Source organism: Vanessa cardui, chromosome 15, assembly GCF_905220365.1.
Source record: "Vanessa cardui chromosome 15, ilVanCard2.1, whole genome shotgun sequence".
Lineage (NCBI taxonomy): Eukaryota > Metazoa > Arthropoda > Insecta > Lepidoptera > Nymphalidae > Vanessa > Vanessa cardui.
The window spans coordinates 6,039,110-6,062,442 of NC_061137.1; the positions used below are offsets into that span (position 1 = coordinate 6,039,110).

At 33.7% G+C, this 23,333-nt stretch overlaps 1 protein-coding gene across 3 annotated transcripts in view; it reads left to right on the plus strand.

Moving 5' to 3' along the window:
- Nucleotides 1-332: 332 nt before the first annotated feature.
- LOC124535758 (alpha-actinin, sarcomeric) overlaps nt 333-23,333 on the plus strand; it is a 42,317-nt gene continuing 19,316 nt past the window's right edge. For all 3 annotated transcript variants that reach the window (XM_047112079.1, XM_047112077.1, XM_047112078.1), the window contains exon 1: nt 333-602. In XM_047112079.1, the coding sequence (XP_046968035.1) occupies nt 480-602 (123 nt within the window). In that variant the 5' untranslated portion in view covers nt 333-479. The remainder of the gene's footprint in view (nt 603-23,333) is intronic.

The following is a 23,333-nucleotide window of genomic DNA, read 5'->3' on the forward strand; positions in this document are numbered from 1 at the left end:
AAGTAGTCAGTACTTATACATTATAATTAATTTCCATATCTTTTACATTTATAGGTCTGAAACCATTTATAAAAGTTGTTCTTCTTTAAACGTAATCTAATAATAACCAAAACATAAAAAAACGTCATAGCTTCTAAAATTATTATCTAAGTTTAGACCAAGGATAAAATAATAAATTCCTAATTTACTTCCAACATTACAATACTAGATGGAGCTAGTACACAGTCCTAGTGTTACCCTACTAAATATACTACACTACAGACTAAAAATAAATTTGACATTGGAATGACAGCGTCACGCGTAGAATGGAATGTATTTCGAAAGTTCCGCAAGCCGCCGTAAGTAGCGCTCGGGCGCCAGTCTTCTTGCAGCAGGCGTGTGGCCGGCTGCTTGTTGCAGTGCGCGGTGCGAACTAACACACACGAGTTCGCGGTCATAGGCTCGAACGAACATCGAAATCGACGGTCAGTGCGGTGACCATGATGATGGACAACGGGGTGATGACAAATAATTATGAGTACGGGGACGGGTACATGGAACAGGAGGAAGAATGGGAACGCGAGGGTCTCCTAGACCCGGCTTGGGAGAAACAACAAAAAAAGGTCAGTTTATAGTGACAAATTGATACCGGTTACGACAAACTAATATCAAATACTGATCATAATATTTCGCGCACAATTTATCTTATCACATTTACGACTATTTTCATGGTGTTTGTGTTTATATTTGTTGAGATAAATAATGTCACATACCCCCATGATTATTTATCACTAGTATATCTGCATAATTTAATAACCAAGCCGCTTTACTGAAAATATTTTAAATTTGAATTATGAATCTATTTTTAGTATGCGCCTGCTTTTAGGATATTCATGGGCTAGATGATACCGGGTTTAATTGATACATTATTGAAAAAAAAATAACGTTTTCGGCAAATAATTTAACGCTTTAATAGAATGATTAAAAAAACACGTCTTACTTTAAAATAAAATTTTCTGATATACCTTAACTTAACTTCGGCCGTGCATAACGATTATTACTCATAAGCTATTTATTTTAAGTAACGATCACCGAAAAATCGGAAAACTCAAATTAAATTTTATAGTTTCCCGCCGCAAGTTGAAAGTAGATCGCGGCCGTGGACACTATTAAAAGATTTCTTGAAGCTTTTGGTGCGAGGGAGACGGGTGCACACCGCATCCCACGGGCGGGAGCGGGCCGGAGCGAGAGGAATCGAATTTCCGTTAGTCATGTCCTAAAATGGGTCCGACGCAGGCGCCGCTGAAAGCGCGGGCGTCTGCTTTTACGTCACCATTAAACCCGTGTTTCAGGGAAACTATGGCCTCATGTGTCTACATGAAAATGCATCATTAAGGTGCTATTTACGTAGAGAACTGCAGGTCTATGACGAATACTCTGACGCATCCTGTGAGCTCAACACGGGTGGAATGTCATTAACAAGTTGCGAAAGCACTCTGCGGGCTGGGTTATTTAAAATATAATAGAACCAAAATAAAGCTGTTTATGGTATCATATTAATACCAGTAATATAAATTAATAGAACGAGAAATAAAAAAAAATGTATATTTATCATAATAATTAAATAAACTTTTAATAATATGTAATGAAATATTTACTTAACATCGTTATTGCAATCAAACAATTAAAGACTTCACTTAGTTATATATCTTGCGATTATGTAACTTACAGATTTGAATTAAAATATAATATTAATAATAATATCTTTCCAGTCAGTATATTAAATTAAATTATTACTTGTCATTTAATTTTAAGTGAACAAAAAATTATTTATCAATGCTACTATAATATGTAATGCAAACTCTTTTGTAATGAGTAAAATTTACGTACAATTTATGCAACGAATTCAAGTCACAAAACGTTACTAAAGAATCCGTCGTTTAAACCAAAACATTCCAAGGCTGTTTTTTTTACGAAAGACGGTTATGTTACACGTCTTTGCGTAAGGATAACGACCGGTGCACAAAAGCTGCAGGATACAAATGCAATATAAACAAAGAGCCTGCGACAGTCAGACTCAGTGCATTGGCCGTACGTGGATGACGGGTCAATGTCGCGGCCAAACAACTTGAGATGCGTCTACGGAGAAGTCATCCGACCAGTCACATGCCCACCGCACACTGGAAGCGGTCTTCCGCAAAGAGGTTACTAGAACAATGTTTTCCTTATTGAAAATCATGACGCTTGTTAAATTCGTCAATAATGAATCATTAACTTTTGCAGAATATACCGGTTAGAAATGGAGGTCCGTGTTTTTAAAAGTAAACTAACTTCCCAGAATATTATTTAATTAAATTAAATTTATAAACTAATGAATTTTATCTTTATGACTAGAATAGTAACGTAAAAATATAAAACCTATTTAATTTATGATGTTAATATAGTAACAAGGCTGAACCCCAATCGTAGGCAAAAGTTGGTCTCCTATTAAGAAACTAAAATTTTTGGAGCTTTTTAGAACTCAGCTAAACAGATTGACATGTATAAAAAGTAAAACCTAAATATTTTTTGAATGATTAAATAATTAAATAGTATAATTAATATTTAAGACAACACTCATTTATTTGCGTTAGAATTCATTCGTGAAAGTGATAAAGATCTCTAAAACTAGTAATTTTACTAAATTATATAAATCAATTATTCTCTCGCCATAAAAAATCTTCTAAATTGACTTTAGCCAACACAACACATAAAATTTCTAATGCCACCAACGAAGAAGTCAGGTTCAACTTTCAATGCTTAAAATTTATTGCATTTATTTTAAGATTTATTATTTAAAAGAAAACCTCCAAATATTCATACAATCTATTATTATTTATATATGTTTTAGATACTAAAATTAAAAAAAAGCACCTACAAAGTTTCATATTTTTAAATTAAGAGTAATATAAATACAAAATTCACTCTCGACATATTCTTAAGCCATTACAAATATGAAATATTGTTGGTAGCAATAAAAGTATGGCATGATTTATAAATGTTTGAAACGGACCAACAACAATATTTAAACTTTTTCGTATAAAAATAGTAATACCAATTCGATCGAAACGAGACTCAGCATATGTTCAACTCTAAAACAAATTGCTTCTGAGGCTTATAAACTTGACAAACAAAATCATTTATTTGTGGAAAATAGCAACCGTTTTGTAGAAATCATATGCCAATTTAAATTCATGATTTAATTTTATCTCAACAAAATCTAATTTGAATTGTAATCAAAACACTTTTTGTAACGACTAAACCCATAAGTTATCTTCTTATCACCTTGGCATACCTTTCGCATAATTCTCCTGAATTCGAGGTCATTGACTGCCGATAAGCTTTACATACCAAACGAAAAGATTTTATCGTTGCAACAAAAATTTATTACTCGTACAATAGCTTACGAGTGCAATCATATTGCCATTGCATTTCGTATTTACAGCATTCGGTGTCAAATGCAAATGAAAAGAAAGGAGATAAACTCTTTTATTTTATTTTGATTGGAGAATTTGGTAAAGCTTCAGCTGTGACCTGACAATTTGTGGACGAATCGTTTACACTGGTCTGTTACGTAACTCTTGACAGCTATTTTTTCCTTGTCGTCGTTAGCTGGATGTTGGCACACGTTCAAGAAACATTCGAATCAGTGTCTTGCAATTTTCACTCTTCTATAATAAACTACAATGTAAAACATGACCTTATATTAAGTAATACATATCGTATTAATATTAATTTAATCTTATATCGGTTTAGTTTACATATCTAGTCGTAGCTGACATAGGAAAATACGAAAGAGTATTTCATAAATCCTTCAGAATTTTTGGCGTTCGTTCGACCTTGTCCTACCTAAATATTTAAAGCTAGCTCTGTATATTAGTATAAATAAATGTATTGCTCTAGAATTTTTATTTTACTTTAAATATCGCATAACGTTTCAACTTTAGAAAATAATATATGAGACATAGCTGAGAAAAACAAGTTTTATATAAATTAAACAACGTTTCAGATTGTAATAAATGAATTTATATGAATGTCTTTAATTATAAACAGTTTTGTATGGTACATAAGGTAACAATAAATTAGTATTGAAAGTAGCATAAAAAGGATGTTTTAGAGAGTTAATTCACAACTGATACTGTAAGCAGTTAAACCACATCCTGGGTGTCACATGTTTGCCCAAGTATCTATGACAGTTCCTGCCCACACTTAACCACTTAGCATTGTTAACAGAACAGGTTAGACTCGCGAAGAACAAATATCAATCGTCCTTTGTACTTGCACAATGTTATCCGCTTATCGTAGACTATTTAGAATCAGGACGGATACAAGTTTTACGTCAAAATGAAATATTATTAGTTCGTCTATCACAAAAATATATAATACATCACTTCTGACATTATTTTCTATTATGGAATACTTTTGACACGTCACTTATATACTAAAATTATTTGTATATAATCTACGTACAGTGATTGTAATTAATTTTGTTTTTAAATAGTAAAATAACATATTATGGTTATATTGTAGTACATTTTACAAGCCTTCGTTCACTTCGGGTACGGGTCAAATCTTGTAACTGAATTTTAAATAAGTTCCAACGAATGAGTCGAAATTGTACACACGCTTTTGACAATAAAATGTAATATATGGTTTTTGTTTTTAGATTAAGTAAGCTTGTTTAAAAAACGTGTTTTTGTACTTTTGCGTTCGATACTAAAATGAACCTAAAAGCCATATTATGACCAATAAAACGTTAAACCTTAGTGACCCATTTAACCCATCTGTCTGTAATATTCATCATTTTATTACGTACAGTTTCTTCAATTTATAAATTTCAAAATTAACAAATAAAAATCTTTGAACTTTACCTCTCGATTCTTAATTGCAAATATGTAATTAAAGTAATTTCGAAACATTTATGTTTTAATAATAAAGTCGGTTAAGATCGTAAAAACGAAAGTTGTTAATGATTTATCGTTTTAAATAACTGTCTATACGTACGTACCAATTAGTATAATAACAATTCCCATTGATAAATAGTCTTTTTGGGAATGCCCCACGAGGTAGATACTTTATTGCTGCGTGAAATAAGCAAAATTTAAGTGACATTTCACTTAAAAATCATTAATTCTCTGACGACTCTCCGAATGATACTGTGCTGTTGACCTTGAACGTTGAACTCGAAATAGCGATCGTTGAAATGAATTTACATTAACCTAATACAAGAGAAATGAAACTTTCTAAGTAGGAGCAACCAATGTTATCGTCAACGCGTAAATAATGGTCTAACCTCATCAGTATACGTTCTACATATATAGTAACTAGTACGACATATGTCAGTTAGGTGTTGAACATTATTATCAAGAACTTAATATTTATAAAATTATTATGTACCTACTTACTTTATACGTTCATTTTAAAAGAAAGAGGAAGAATTAAGAATTAAGGTGCATTTAATGACTGTCGGTAATTAAACATATATAAATGCGTAAATGGAACCATTATAATGTTTTTAACAGTGCGTCTTGAAAACCACAAACAAAACCACACTTCAAGTAAATATATATATATGTAGATACAACCAAACCCACGTCACTAACGTAACCATTGAGACCGGTTTGTTACGGACAGTTCTAAGTATGTGGATACATTAAATTATAGACCCATCATCCAACTTAATTTTATACTTGGTTCAAACAATCAAGAACCCGAATATTTGCTTTGTATATTAATCAATAAAGCACCAATAGTATTGAGTAAAAAAAACAAATAGTATCTAAATCAATTCATCCGTCTAGTTTTAGTATTATCAGTTATTTATTTTGTATGAGTAACGTGCTCAGCAACTTGAATACAAAGGCTTGTGTACTTTGTCACGCTCGTAAAATATTTTAAGTATTAAAATGTACTCTTTATAACCCACGTACCGATGTGAACAAGAAGGATCTATTGTACGCGCTCTGTCGCATTATTCTCCAGTTCTGTGGTGCATTTCAAAACATTCGAGATAGGCGCTGGCCCGCCTACTCGCTACCCAGGTGCGTTGCATATCAACCTTCCTTATCATTACACAATTCTGTTGCTTCATTAACATACGTCTTTTTGAATAACAAAAAAAAAAACAGGATTAAGGGTTATTTTTAAAATAATTTTATTTTTTACTTTTACTTAACTATAGTTTATATACATGGAGCGCTTGTACTCAAATTTGAAGTAGCAAATTTGTATCATTTCATTGATACAGTTATAGTTCATTATTGTTTATGAACTTTACATTTTGTACTTTGTAACCGATGAATCCGTTTGAAAAGAATCACCATTAAAAGAATAATATTTAATTATGAAAAACCAATTTAACAGAGATATTAAGAAATAGAATGGTGTAATAAAAATAACTATGTTCAAGTTGAAAAAAATATGAAGTGACACACGTTTCCATACGAAGTCGAGGTTCAGATGGAAACGCCGCGTATTGAAAACTAACCGTTGCCAAAATTTATTTCTGTGCTTGTCCTCACACCTACGCGAATTGCTTACACTCACTTGCTTTTATAATTAGATAATATTCTATACTATATTCGCAATGTACGCCGTCACATACAATATCACCGTCCAATACAATTTGATAATACGTTAGTCAGCGATGTTATAACACTGGCATCGTAACGTACCGTCTTTATCACAAACTGCATTATACAGCTTATTTATCGCTATCCTTATCACACTCGTATGTATCTCTGGCGATAATCTGCTCTGATAAAACCCAGCAGCCGTCGTAACTGCGAGGGGAACTTTCAAATTATTATTTGTTCGAATCCCCTATTCGCGCCTGCGATTGACAATGTTATACGATAGTAATGAGAACCAGTTCAAAGTGAATTTCGTTCTAAGAGCCTTATAAGAGTGACGTTTAAATTATTCAATAACAATGCAACAATATCATTATTAATTTTGATATCTTTAAAAGTACTTAATTCAATGTTATATTTTTTATCGCTGATTTATTTTATCTCTTAGATTTGGAATCATGGCAAAACTCAAACAAAATTGTATTCAATTTTTAGTTTTCAATTGTTTTTGCGTTATCGTAGAACAGGATGAGTTATCTAAATTAAAAGTACACACATTTAAAAAAATAAGGTTCGATATTTAAATATGTATATTAAAGTTTGAAGCTGACTGTTACCGTTGATTTATCTTAAAATGATGACTGAAGACATTAAAGGTAATTGGCTCCGAATTTGATAGATGTCACGTCGTCGTCGTAGCGGTGACGTCGCATTCCTGTCCTTTGTAGCCACCAGTTGCCGCTTTCGCTGTGCCAGAATATGTAATATTAACAACGCCTCCGGTATTATATATCACTTAATCATTCATTAAAGGAATGTGTCTATTGGTTAATACTTTTTCATATTTGTCCTCATATTTCTTCTTCGAATTCATTTCATAACAAACACACAAACACCTGGTTTATTAAGTAGGTAAGGTATTTATGCTTTGGCAGGTAACCTTGTTTATTGGTTATTAAAGAGTTATATTTCAAATATGAATAAATTAATAATTCATAAAAAAAATATGTTTATCTCTTTAGAATGACAGGATAATATTCGAATAAAATCAACACTTTCACTCGTAACTTCCAAGTGGGCGTATCCATTTGACGTATCGTCTTTATAACATTTTCTTCTGTGGTGGTCTTGGATACATTTCCTTTTACTCTGTAAAGTTATAATCATGTTACGTTTACGACAAAGTGTTTTTGATATCCTGTATTAATATATTTAAATATGTCATTGATTTGATCTTCATAGAAAAGGTTTTCCGTTTAGAACTTATTCGTGAGCTCTCACTTCCAGAGGTACATTATTCTTAAGTAGAAATTAACTGATGCTAACCTCGGGTGATATGCGTACAAGTTTGTACGCAAAAACAGGTGATCACTATCCTCTCACCCGTACTTTAATGCGACGGCAATCTGGGAAATAGTTCAGACACAGAATGTGCTTTCCGAAACCCTGGAATGTAAACACAGTCATATCTAAGTTACTGAAAACTTCCAGAAACTCATTTTATATTGGCCAGACCTGCGATGTGATCAAGTACACCAGACAGAAATAAATCAGCGAGGATGTTAAAGATTAAAATATAATAATGAAAGGACTGTCACAGATACAGGATAAACCAACTCTTATCATTTACGTCCTTAACGATCTGATGGCTAAATACAAGAATGTTTGAATTCGAATGAATATTGTTTTATATTTATATACTCGAACAAAATAAAATGACATTGTATTCTAAACGTTTACCCAAATTCAATTTAAACACGGATATTTGGACGACATTCATTGCATTATGCGATATGATACGGTCAGAGCTGATTAGTCTGTTTACGAAAGTCGTTGTTATCATTATGAATTCTTTTATTACATTTATAATTTACATAAAGGATAAAGATTATGGATTTTAAAAAGGCTTAAGTAGATATACTCAAATATTTTATAGTCCATTCCAATTACAGAGTTAGGTAAGTTTAGAAGAATAAACAACTATATGGAATATTAATGTACGGCGTGATTTGTGAAAAAATGGCGATGAATATCGACGAAGTTATTATCTTAATTTACATATGTATATAAGATATATTTATCGAGAACTGTTTGTAGTGTATAATGTAGCAGTGATACAAATCATATGAGATATGTTAATTTAAAGATAATTTTGTATCTCTCGTTTTTCTATCACCTTGGAATAACCTATACAAATGTACGTGAAACAAATTTATTGGAAATTTATCATGATCAATTTTCAACCATATTTACAGGATTTGTCCGGACATTAGTGACGTTTTGGTCACAAAATCCCCACTAATGTTATAAATGCGAAAGTACGTTTGTTGATTTGTCCTTCTTTTAAGTAGAAACGATCGAATTCGTTTTTCTGCTTGACTCACTTACGGTAGCATTTTTTACTTTGACAATCAATAAAAGTAAACTGTAACGAGTCAATATTGAATAAAGAAACTTCAATTGTATTTTTTATTCCAATAAAATGCGTAAGCAGCAGCTGGTAACTAGTTTTGGTAACAAAATTATACAAGAGTACTCGTTTTTTTTTTTGTACATAGATTTTAACTACTGCCTTTGTTGTTATTAAATAATAGACATTCGTTTAGTTAAGAAAACCCCAATAGCGAAACGAAATACCGATCTACCGGCGTTAAAGAGGCCGCAGCTTTGAATCCGAACCCTTGGTCTATTGTCGTACCCGATCCTAACAAGCTGTACACTTAACTAGATGCGAAAATAAGAACAATATTAATACCTTGAAAGCAGGCATTGTTAATATTCATTTAAACAAAAATCTTTTTGTTCTGGAAACGCATCCTTGTTACTGACTGCACCGCAAATATTATGACTGTTCACAGGATGTCTGGATGGGCCTTCCGCTCTTACTTTATAATAATATTTTATATTATACAATTAATTTTATTAAACAACACTCATTAGTATTCATTTGTATTAAAAAGTGTAAAGAAACTGTTATTTTTCTTATTGTTTTTAACTCAATAGACATAGATAATAAAATAATGAGAACTTTTGAATAATAGTAAAATATTAAGCTATAAAAAAGATGGCTTCACAATATTATTACATGAATATAAAACAAACTTAAAAGAACTTAGGTCCAGCGCCGTATCCCAGGTATAAACCAAATTATATTTCTTAGAAGTATGAAGCATCTAAATCTTGATCACACTGTTTTGACTACAAAGAATTACGATGATAAAATTGAAATGTTTGCCTTATATCAACAATCAAAATCTTCAAGTGTAGACATCGCTTAAAATGTCTGGTATTTCGCATCGCAAACTGTCCTCACAGACATATAATATATATATATCGCATCCTCCATACGTTCGGGCTCAGATCGCTCTTCTTCCATTACTTAATTTTTAAAAATAAGACTGTTAACGGATTTTACAATATTTTATTTTTACGGAACAAATCGATATTAACAAACGAATGCTTGACAGCTACCAAGAATGCAGTGTTGTCGTTTCGCAAAAGCGATTTCATACCAGTGTCAACTTCAATAATTTATTAACTAGTAACATCAAGGCATAGTTCTTGATCGTATCGATGACGTTGCTCATTCTTCGACACGGCCATTCTGATGCGTTCACACGCCCTCGTGTGAATAGTCTGAAAGAAAATAATCTAAGCAGTAAAAAGTTATCGCCTCGGTCAACCCTGACCAAGCAGGGTTACAATGAAACTTTTGCGTTGGTTATTACCTTATTCAAACTAAAGCAAAGATAGAAAAATAGTAACATTACACTTTACAACATATTCTATAACCACTAACATCGCCTCCAACCAGCGGATACTCTCAACAGTCATCGCCTCCAACCGGCGGATACTCTCAAAAATCATCGCCTCCAACAGGCGGATACTCTCAAAAATCATCGCCTCCAACAGGCGGATACTCTCAAAAAACCATCGCCTCCAACCGGCGGATACTCTCAAAATCATCGCCTCCATCCGGCGGATACACTCAAAATCATCGCCTCCATCCGGCGGATACACTCAAAATCATCGCCTCCATCCGGCGGATACACATAATACAATACACAGTGAATTTAATATAAAAACATTTGCAAACAGAACACAAATCACAATAACAAGGAAGATGAATCAAATACATTTTCATTGCTTAACAGTTTTATTAATATCATCAATGTCTATTACAGGGAAATTATCAGGCATTTTTTTCAAGCGGTCATGAGCATATTTGTAAGTTCGGTTACCATTCAAAGCTTTCAAAATGTAACGGTCGCCGTCAAGTACTTCAATGACACGATAGGGTCCTTTATATTTCGGGTCGAGCTTTGTCTGGTTACGCTCTTCACTCTTTAATAAAACAAAATCACCTACATTAAAGTTCACAAATTTTGCTTTGGTACTGTCAAATCGTGTTTTGTCGTAGTCGGCACTCTTTTCCATGTGTTTGACTGCGTCGGCCCTAACCTGTTCAATATCTACCGTCTGTTCGTCACTGTCACATTGTAAAATTTCAATGGGCCTCGCAACTCTACCAATTAAAAGTTCTAAGGGGCTTGACTTGGTTACGCGATTCTGTGTACAATTCAATGCTAGCTGCACGTCTGGCAGTGCATCTTGCCAGGATTGATCGGAAGTCTCTATAACAGTTAGCATGTTTTTGAGCGTACTCATGACGCGCTCAACTTGGCCATTAGCACGTGAGCTTCCCGTCGCGATTAAGTGCAGCTTAATATTAGAAGTTTCACAAAATGAGCGAAACTCTCGGCTCGCGAAACATCGACCTTGATCCGCGATCAGTCTAGACGGAGCACCGAAAAGAGATACGCTATTCTTAACAGCCCTAATACTAATAGTGTCAATGCTATGAGTATGATACAATAGCACGTATTTCGTAAACGCGTCAATAAGAACGAACACATACTCCTTCTTATCATTTTTCCCGCTCAGTTTACCAGTCGCGTCAATATGAACGGTATGCCAGGGGATTGCTACCTTTGGAATGGGGTGTAACTCAGCATGAATTTTTCCCGAATGACCCTTTGAAACTTTACACGTCACACAATTATCAACAAACTTTTTAACGTATTTTGACATATTTTCAAACCATGGGCAAACATCGTGTTTTTCCGTTTCTTTGAACTTTACGATACAACACATCGGAACGCAATTCATAAGTTTTTGCTACGTCATTGCCAAGTAAATTTTCAGACAAATCAGATTTTAACTGAGATATTTCTGCATCTCGCTGCTGTTCCGCTAGTAACCAATTTTGACTGAGCTCAGTGATATTGACTTGTTTGGGAGTTACCTTGTCAATTGATTTGGTTGGTGTAACAGGAAAGGGGTTGCGGGAAAAGAAATCAGCATGACACATTTTCTTACCCTCTCTATGTACAACATCAAAGTTAAAGGATTGTAAAAATGCCCACCAACGGTGAACTCTGGGGGTGAGATCGAGTTTAGTACGAGCAGCTTTAAGCGAATTGCAATCAGTAACGACCGTGAATTTCTTGCCATGCAGGTAATGACGGAAGTGTTTAACCGCGTTGACGACCGCAAGAGTTTCAAGCTCATATGAATGATACTTTGACTCAGCAGCCGTCGTACGTCGGCTGTAGTAAGCCACAGCGTAGTTTTTACCATCAATCCTCTGCAACAAGACTGCACCATAACCAATTGCACTCGCGTCAGTATGTAATTCTGTTTCACATTCTGGGTTGAAAATGGTCAGTACTGGTTCACTAGTCAGCGCTTGAATTATTTGTTGCCTCACTTGTTCGTGTTCTGGTTTCCAATTAATTTTACCATTTCCTGTAGTTAAAGCGTATAAGGGTGCCATAATTTGTGAAAACTTTGGAATGTACTGTCGGAAGTAAGACGCTAACCCAATAAATTGTCGTAAGTTAGTCACAGTCTCTGGGGGAGGAAGAGATGTTAAAGCTTCGATCTTTTTAGGATTAGGACGGATTTCACCTTGACTAACCTCGTAACCCAAGTACTCAACTTTAGTTTTAAGGAAGGAACATTTTTTCAACTTCATAGAGAAGCCTCTCGCAGTCAGGACATCTAGGACGTTCTTAAGACGTTCGAGAGCTTCTTCTGGGTTGCGAGCTACAATTAGCAAGTCATCCATGTAGACAACCACATATAAGTTTGCTAAATCACCTAAGGCCTCCAGGACTGCACGCTGAAAAACAGCCGGAGCATTTCGGAGACCAAAGGGCATAGCCAAAAACTCATATTGGCCGTCGGGTGTTATAAAGGCAGTCGTTTCAATGGAATCAGGGTGCATAGGGATTTGATGGAACCCAGAAGCCATGTCAAGTATCGAAAAATAGCATCCACCATGTAGCCTGGCTATCTGATCCTCAATACGTGGGAGGGGAAACCTGTCCGGTATAGTATTGTCATTAATTTCGCGGTAGTCGGTACACATTCGGACATCTCCATCTTTCTTTTTAACCAAAAGAATTGAGCTCGCATTAGGGGACGAACTCGGTCGAACAATACCAGCATTAACTAACTCACTCACACGATCGCGTAAGATTTTACGTTCGTCAAGACTAAGGCGGTACGGACGTCTATACACAGTCTTACTTGGGTCCTTTAGTCGTATTTGCATTGGGGCAACGTCAGCCCTAGTCGTTGGAATACCGTTAGTGAAGTATTGTTTATACAACGTCAAAATTTCAATTAATCGGGTCTTATACTCAGGGGGTGCATCTGTGTCAACACAGTCAGAGTCAATTGTCAAATTATTATCAACATCATACGCCTTAACTAAGGTAACCTTATTAAATTTCAGTTTGTCACATGTCATGTTAATAGATAAACCTTGTCCCAACAATTCACGTCCTACCATAATATCATAGCGTAAATATGAGTCAGGCAAAACATGAAATAAAATGTCTACAGTAATATTGTCAATCTCAACAGTTGAAATAATTTGTTCGGTACTATTGACTGAAGTCTTACCAATGCCAGTCATGGTAACCACATTATAAAAACGTTTGCCACAAAATTTAGAAGCCAAAGACTCTTTAATAAGTGAGCACTCAGCTCCAGAGTCGTAAGAAAATTGAAAGTGCTCACCAGAGTGTAGTAACAATCCAGTCGGCGCGCTCACCGCGCAAACATCTACTCGCTTCTCGCTTGGGCGGGAACTGCCAGAGCCATCCTGGGTTCGTCGTCTGGGGCACTCCGACGCGTAGTGACCCGTACCTCGGCATTGGAAACAGGTGACATGAGACTTATCAGGAACGCTTCTAATCTGACTTGTAGCACGTTGAGGTTCACTCGATGAAGTCGCCGATCTACTATTCTGTCTTAAAGCAGGCATGCTCTGTCTATGGCGACATTGTGACGCTTTATGTCCGAGCTTTCCGCAAGTAAAACACTTTACTGCGTTTTCACGGCTTCGTTTCACATCTAAAGTATTGTCACTACCAAATGAAGAAGCTTTACGTTTCAGGAACGATATAGACTTTAATTCCTGCTGTAATCGATTTCTACTGGATATGTGTTGCGTGAATGACATTCTTTGTACTCGCGGATCAAACTGAGCAATGTGTGACATAACCGTCGCTACTGCTATTTGCTCGACGGAAAGGTTTTTCCACTTTGTCATGAGTGAAGTCATTAAGGTGGCAGCATACGAAGCAAGACACTCATTTTCTTTAGGTTTGGTACCGCGCAGGTTAATAAGATGGGCAGCCGCCGTTTCAGGACAATCAAACCTCGCGATAAAAAGATCTTTGAAATCAGCCCAGCACATTCCATGATAAGATACCTGAGCTAGCCAAGCCGATGCTTGTCCTTTCAACGCTGTACTCAACGCTAACATCAGCGGAGCGCCGGTAATTTGTTGGTCCGGAACACACATATCAGCAGTACTAATCCATGCACGCGCGTCCACTTGTTCTTGATCCGGGTTAAACTCAGGAAAACGTAATTTATCTTCAGTAGGCGGTCCTTTCATGGCTTGCACTAGTGCCATGAAATTACAGTTCTGCTGTTCCATAAGGAAAAACCATTTTTCTTCGTCCGATGGTAATTTCTTTTCACGTGGGAGTCGTGAGCTGCATCCCGCTTCTGATATCGCATCCTCCATACGTTCGGGCTCAGATCGCTCTTCTTCCATTACTTAATTTTTAAAAATAAGACTGTTAACGGATTTTACAATATTTTATTTTTACGGAACAAATCGATATTAACAAACGAATGCTTGACAGCTACCAAGAATGCAGTGTTGTCGTTTCGCAAAAGCGATTTCATACCAGTGTCAACTTCAATAATTTATTAACTAGTAACATCAAGGCATAGTTCTTGATCGTATCGATGACGTTGCTCATTCTTCGACATATACAATTATTACTTGCGTTAGTGTTTCAACATACCGAACCTTAACAATAGATCATTTGAATGTAAGTGGCGACCGTCCAAATGCAGACTTGAGTAGGCGTTCGGCTTTTTGGCGGGTAAGCCTGTTGTTTACTCTGCGTGTTTAATTTTTCACTAATTAGCAATACAAGAAACAATGCCGAATTGTAATCGATATTTATTCAGTTGTATGCGTGGCGATGCTAAATATATACTTTAGAATGATTGGTGTTTTCGAACGACAAATTCAAATGAACTGTCAAGTATTAAGGCGTACTTTTAGACGATAATGAATGACGAAACCTCACCTTACATAGTTATCGCGCTAGTTAGTTCGTGTAACGGACGATACTCTTTTGTTTTGTTTCAATGTCACGCTGTATTTGTACGTTGCAAGCCACTTAACCATGCTGGGCGAAAGTTCATCCATATTCGGCACCATAACTGTGACAATATGGCGAATTAATTTTTACGATGCAGAATGACTCAAAGCGTAGAAGTTTTTATATTTTATATTTCAAAAATCATTTGTATTAAAATTGAACGTATCTTTTCTTACCACCCACTCCATGTTTCTTCAGTGAACAAATTTGTTTAGCTATAGGCTGGATGTTAATTCAATGACCATTAAAATGCGATTTAAACACTATTAGGAACATACTTCCATAATATCATATTACTAAAGTAATTAATTTTAGAACTTGTAAAATAAAATATCAATCTAAACGAGTCATGACTAGCGATTATTTATTACACAAGATTTAAACTGAGAAAGTTACAAAAAATAAACTGTTATACAGATAAAAAAGAATTTAAAAAATAATTAATAAAAAAGGTTTGCTAATGATCATGTTTCTGAAAGCTTTATTGAGTACTGTCGAAGAGTTTTTGAACCATGAATCTATTTGAGTAGCTGAACCGCGACGACAAACTAGACGATATAAATTATCATTGTTACCTTTCGACCGGAACATGCATTTGACCTCTCATCTCTAGAGTTATATTAAAAAGACCACAATGACAATTGACAACACTGTTCTTAACTGGTGGATTCTTGATTAGATGGTGGATCTTAGACAAACTCTTCTGAACATCACATCTAACTCATTTATCATTCTATTGAAAGGCATTTAATTTCTGTTAAAGAGTGAGACAAGAAACACACGTTTTTACTCTTCCAATATGTCTGAAACCATTTACCTTACATTGGCGGTTAACAATGAAGTAAATAAGGTGCAAGATGTTTACCATTAAATAAATTAAGCTAGTAAATCGTGCAAAACATAAAAACATAAATGCGAGCAAGCAAGCCATTCCAAAAAGCCTTTCTTATTTAACATTTTTATCAAAACTCTTTGACGACTCAATCGCACTCAATCAATGAAGTGTGTGCGTGGGTTACTTTGAATTTCGGATAGCATTTCATAAAATACTGCTATTTGAAATATTATCTTATGATTTATCAAAATTTAATTTTTAATTTTGAAATATTTTTTTCTTTAACTTTCTTACTTTTCAAACAATAATACGTTATGTATCGTATTATGTAGCGAAAGTGAAATTAGATTGCTGAGTGAAATATATACGACACTAGGCTGGCTTTTCCCATTGACTTCGCACGACTCACCTTACAATAATACGAAAACAATAGGCTTTAAAACATGGTTCTAGTATCAAGTATAGATATATGTAATGTATTAACACTTACTTAATGTAACTTGCTCATAAAAGATTTTAACGAGTATTATTTACAGTATTAAAAATAAATTAATTACACTGACGCGATCATTAGATGTTTATATTTAAACACATTATCATTAGAATACAAGACATTTTACACATAAATTGTTTTTATATCTAAGGTACCTAATTATTTTGGGCTCGATTTGTCATTTTCAATTTCTAATCAGCTTTCGTAATATTATACACGAACGCGGTAGAGTTTTAGAAACCGGATATGAAGAAAATTAAAATATTATTCAAATTTGGGATACACACTTGCACGAACTTTCCCTAAATTAATGATATATGGTTAATAAATGATTTAAAGGAAGTGATTGGAATCAATCAGGTCACACAGTTATAAAGATTCTTCAAAATTCGATTAAACGACGACGATGTTACATCAGTAATTATTTAAGGAAATATTTACCCATATTCCATTTCTGTACGCTTGCGAAAGATTTGATCACCGACGAGATTATTTTTAGTTTGACAGCGAAGTCGTTGGCACGGAAGTAGGTTTATTAGTACTATTTAAAAAAATGTGAGTAATCATTACACAGAAATAAACTCAGAAGCGAAATATATTACATGTTCCTTTAGAAATGAATAATTTTACTTTGATTTAACAGCCTTCATAAATATAAGCTGGCATGCTAGCTATTACTAGACTATAAACCCTTTGTCCGCACAATAGTCCAGCTGGTATTATACTTTTCCCTAACAATTAACAGTTTATTTCAAGCTAGTGTTATATGATTCTTCTGGAACTCGAATTCCGGATGTTTCTTTTTAATAATAGCCTTCGTTTGATGAAAATATCCCAGACGGCGGATTTACGCACCCACACTAGAAATTATTACCATCTAGTTTAATATACATACATTATTCAGCTTGTATCCATGTGGTTTTTACTTTTTAACATACAGTACCTATTTTTAATAACGTAGAAACGAAGAGTTACATGAATAGAAACAAATTCTTTACAAAGTACCTACGTAAGATATATCTATGCTTACCGATATCGATCGAACTTTCGCTGAATCGAAAAAGGGCGCGGTTTGGAAATCGGAAGCCAATCAGTCTCAAATTAGTTTATAGATTGTGTAATACAGAATCATTGTGGATTCTGTATTACACAATCAGCATCATCATATAAGCTTCGTAAAAGTAAAGAAACAAAACTAACATATTGATTGTGCACACGGCTTCGATACATGCGATCATTGCGTATATCTCAACAGCAGTTATTATAAAATGAGTGTGTTCTCTTAACAATGTTTTTTTTTAAATGATTCGTTCGTCTTTTCAGGTATAATACACCACACCAGACAATATCATTGGACACACACATACAGGACCATTAGGCAATTAACCAGGTATTGTTCGTTAATAACAATTTATGGAAATACGTTATGCCTATTGTAATTTTATTTTGCGGGTAGTGATCTATTTTTGTAATCGAACTTAATTCACAAAAAGCTCATTGCAAGTCGTAGATAATATTATGAATTCAATATTGAGATTGTTTATTTGTTGGCTTGTTAATTACTCAATCAATCATCATGATTATTTGCATACACGTTATCAAAGGTACACAAAAAAAATTAGAAAAGTATCCTAACTATTACAAAAACACACGCGTTCGTAACAGCGGACTGATATTAGCAGGAAACGACCTGTCCCGGCTTCGTATGGAGGGCATAATTTTTTTGTTAAATATTTTTACCTTTTATTTATATATATTTTTGTTGCTTTTTTTCCGACATTAATATTGTCGTTCCATTTCAACTTATTTACACAAAGACCCTCTGTCTATTAGTGAAAACCTTATGAAAATCCGTTCAGTAGTTTTGGAGTTTATCGCGGACATACAGAGAGAGTCGAGATGGCCCAGTGGTTAGAACGCGTGCATCTTAACCGATGATTGCGGGTTCAAATCCAGGCAAGCACCGCTGATTCATGTGCTTAATTTGTCTTTATAATTCATCTCGTGCTCAGCGGTGAAGGAAAACATCGTGAGGAAACCTACATTTGACAAATTTCATAGAAATTCTGCCACATGTGTATTCCACCAACCCGCATTGGAACAGCGTGGTGGAATATGTATCCAAACCTTCTCCTTAAAGGGAGAGGAGGCCTTTAGCCCAACAGTGGGAATTTACAGGCTCTTGTTGTTGTTGTATACAGACAGACAGATGCGGGAATTTGTTTTATGATGAGTTTGAAATATGAAATAAAAATGTCCACAGTCTTACAGCAAATTATATCGGTCGATAATCCTTTACCATACAGTACCCGCCCCCCCAACACTCCTTATGTTTGTTTACCAACAAGTATGCCAGTTAACGGTATTTTTTATTGTTTATAAAATGATACCAAGTTGGCGTTGAACCAATACAGAATACCTTCGCAGGTGTGTCACTTGTTGATTAGCATTCTGAACGTAAACTGGGACGCAGATTACTTATATATAATTGGCCACAATTTAATTAGATATCAATTGAACAAACACGGCTGAAAATGATTAAACAGCGATCGTAATGTGTACATACGAAATACTTGTCGACAAGTGTTTATGATATTGCTATCAGTCATGTTGATCCAAGTCTTAATCGTGTACCATTTTTTTAAATCGTACTTATTATTTAATAAACGTTGAAAAAACAAAGTATAGTTAAGCTTACTCTCTTTAATTTTATTTATTTAAATGTTAACATTAAAAATGAAGAGACATATCGTCGACTATTAAAAAATATCTTTTCCACTTAAATAGTTGTAATAAAAAAACAATTAATAGATAAATTTATATTTAAATTCAACATCATTGCGAGTTTAATCTGACGTACCGTTAACTCAATCGCCCACTATAGTTATCGATCAAAATAATCACCAATTGTTGTGTCATATATTTTGATATTACATTGTTTTAAATTAATCCAATACCAAAATTAAATGACATTTTTAAATTTAGAATCAAGTCCTTATTCAAATAATTAAATCCGTTAGGAGTTTGCACGAGCTTGCACGTTATCTTGTTAGTCATCTATCTTATTACAGTGACGTAACGACTATTGTCTTTTAGCTCAAATTATTTTGTAAACTTGTAAACATATTTTGGATTTGGATTATTCATTATTATTACACTTATGTATACTAATAATATTATATATGCAAACGTAAGGTTATATTATATTTGTTTGTTACGATTTTAAGTCCTGACAACTTAACCAATGAGCTTTAAATTTTACATACCCCTTGCTAGTACAGAGAGTCATTAGCTAACACATGCCCTATCGGTCCCCTCAAACGAGTGCAAAGCTACGGGCGGAAACTAGATAGTCGGTAAAGTAACAGAATATGGTAATCAGTGACTTCGGATTAATGTCGAACATTCCTTAGTAAATAACTTAAGTGAAACCGAAATCGTTCACAATGATAGAATAACTTTATTAACATTAACACACGATTAATTTAGTCGTAAAAGTTGTAAGAGTAATTATTCAAGGTTAGTTTCGGTATTAAAATGAATATTCATTTCATATTATATTATTATTAGTTGACGACGGTGGCTTTGCTCGACTTTTAGACGTTGGTTTGATTTGACGTCATGTGATAGGTACTAAAAATGTAGCCTATTCTCCTTTGAACTGCTTGCTTTAAACAGAATGATATCAAATTCAATATTGTGTTTTTCTGTGTAAGAGCAACATACAAAGTTAATTTACAATTTATTATATTAGCATAGATACATATAGCAATTCGGCTTTCGAACTGGTAAAATGAAACAATACGAAAAGCTCAAAGTAAATTCTTTTAGTTTTTTTGTGTAGCAAATTTGATTAAATATTCACGACACGCTTTATATTATTGAGTAAATATAGATACATATGTTAAACTAGTTTACGTTATCTGTTTTTAAACAATAAATAAAACTATGTGGGTTCGAAAAAGCAACTGGCCGGATTTTAAAATGTATGCGCCACTAAATCTTTTTTTTCTCTTAATAAATATTCATTGTGCATACCGACTTTCCGATATCACTTAAAACTGGATATTTGTAGTTTGCAATTAATTGAGGCATCGAAATATGATTTTTTGTAGCTTTCTAAACATGTTATTTCTCGCACAGACGCTTTCATCGATTATCCGTTCAACGCTGTTTCCCACAAGTACCTTCGCTTCCATTACCATCTTATAATGTCTATGGATTGTCACAATCATTATTATTTAACGTGCATTAATCATTAGTTTTTAATAAATCATTAAGGTTAAACTATTAGCTATTATGTAATTTGTATTTGCAAAAATGTTTGATTTATTGAATACAAAATTGATACCTGTGTATAAGTGAGTGAATTTATTGAATACGAAATGTGTAAGCATAGCTGGTTTTTAGTATATTAATAAACCATTAAAGAACAATTATATTTAATGACTTTAGACATTTAAATGATTAGAGATTTCAAATTTTATTCACTCACTGAATACCACTCCAAGTTTTCTATTTCTATAGCTGTACTATATTTATACTTACCTATATCAAATCTACTTAACTCTGGAGTACCCTCGAGGGCTATTTCTTACGATTTTGTCGATGTAATAAATATAATTTATACATAAATCAAAACTAAGATAGATGGTTTAGCGTCTGAAATAAATAAAGGCCGTATATAATATCGAAGAGTGGTACAAGCCAAATATTTGACACGTCAAATAATTCATTAACGTACGATTTGCGATTTTGTAGCGATTAGAAATACTGAGTTAATTTTAGCCATTAATGTATATAATTACATCAGGTATTATTCATGTATTTAATAATACATTATTTAATATATAAATATTGTTGTATGTCGTAGTATTGATGTTCGCTGGAAATGCTATACCTATTGTTTTTTATTATCTAATAACAATCGTTGTTATTAAAAGAATTCCTAGGCTAGCTCTAAACGACTATTGTGTAACATAACAAGGAAATATAACAATAGCCTTCCGATATACGTCGGATTGTCAGTCTCGCGGATGAAATTCTGCATCGGACAGTTTCTCAGTTCGAGCGTTGAAACGATGGTACAAATCTAAATACCACAACACCTGCACTTTATTTTAGTTCTACGCTGGCCGTGAGAGTCGCAAGGTGATGCGAGATTATTTTGAAATTCTAGGTCGAGTATGTTTTGTCTCAGGGACGTTTTCACCGAGCTCTACTAAATATTATATATTTGAACGGCAGTCTGACATTTTTAGTGTACCTTGGAGACGATTATTTATTGCCTCAGATTTTATCGCCTATTATACTTCAGTCAGTTATAGTTTTTATTAAGATATTTTGATGATATATAACATTAAGATGAAGATAAAATATATTCGAACGAAAATTCCTACACAATACCAACATTATTATTTTAGATACCTAGTACGTTCTTCGTTAATAATTCGTTGGTAATGCATAAACCAAATAAAACCTGTCCCGATATCATGAACTGCGCTCGTTCCAATCTTTCGACCTTACAAAACTTAAAGATTTATGTTTATATCGCGTAGACCTTTAAGGTGTTATGCATGTAAAAATCGTCCCCGTTACCTCCACCGTTAATCTGATGACACGGGTAATATACAACATATTGTAGGTCATACTTAACGGCAGGTATTATTAGCCCTCTGTCCTGTGCCAAGAGGCAAGTTTCAATGATGACTCATTAATATAATACGTTGTCAGAATGCAGTTCGATCACTTTTGACTTCCGCGATGATGATTTTTTGTTTATATTTCGCATCTTTTTTGCATAAATTTTGACATTTATATGTCATTCGTATTTTTAATTCGCAATTTGTTTATATAATTAGTGTTATGTTTCATCAAAATTAGAATGTGATTTGTGAAACAGGTTTGGCGACATGATTTCAAAATATCTTCGTATTATCGACAAATATGTTATCGAGAAAATAGTCAGTGATTAAGTAAATTATTTACAAATTGACGTAATATCTATTGTAACATTTTTTCAGTCGATCAATCCGTGTTAACGTGACTAGCATGACGGTGGCTGACAATGAATGAAGGATGAGAATACATTTATTGTTTTATCTAATTTAAATATTATTATTAGACATTTTATTCTTAATCATAAATCTAAAAAAAACTGTTTAATCTCAATATGAACTGTTTGTGTGGACAATATTAACTATCTTAATCTGATCTCATTGAATATCTGAGGACCTACTTACAGAAAACACCAATATGTATTGAGATAACATAGGTATCTATTTGATTCACTACGTGATCAGATTGAAATAAATACAGAAGAAATCGCTTTGAACCGAATATATTAGCCAAGAATTAAAAAAAAAATTATGATATTTCAAATATAGAATTTCGAAAATTAGACTGAGTAATTGTAAAAAAATTAAAACTATAAATTTAAAAAAAGAATTCGAAACTGTTCAAATAGAAATGTCGATAATAATATCCCTGTTATCACGCTTTCATATCTTTCGTCCTCATTCCCAAATTTCATATATAAAATATACTCATCTTTACAATATCAATTTTATAACTGTAGTTATTGTGTCATGTCCATGAACAGCGAGCCGGGTAATAAATCAATTGATTTTATTACTACTGGCTTCCGTGGTCGGACA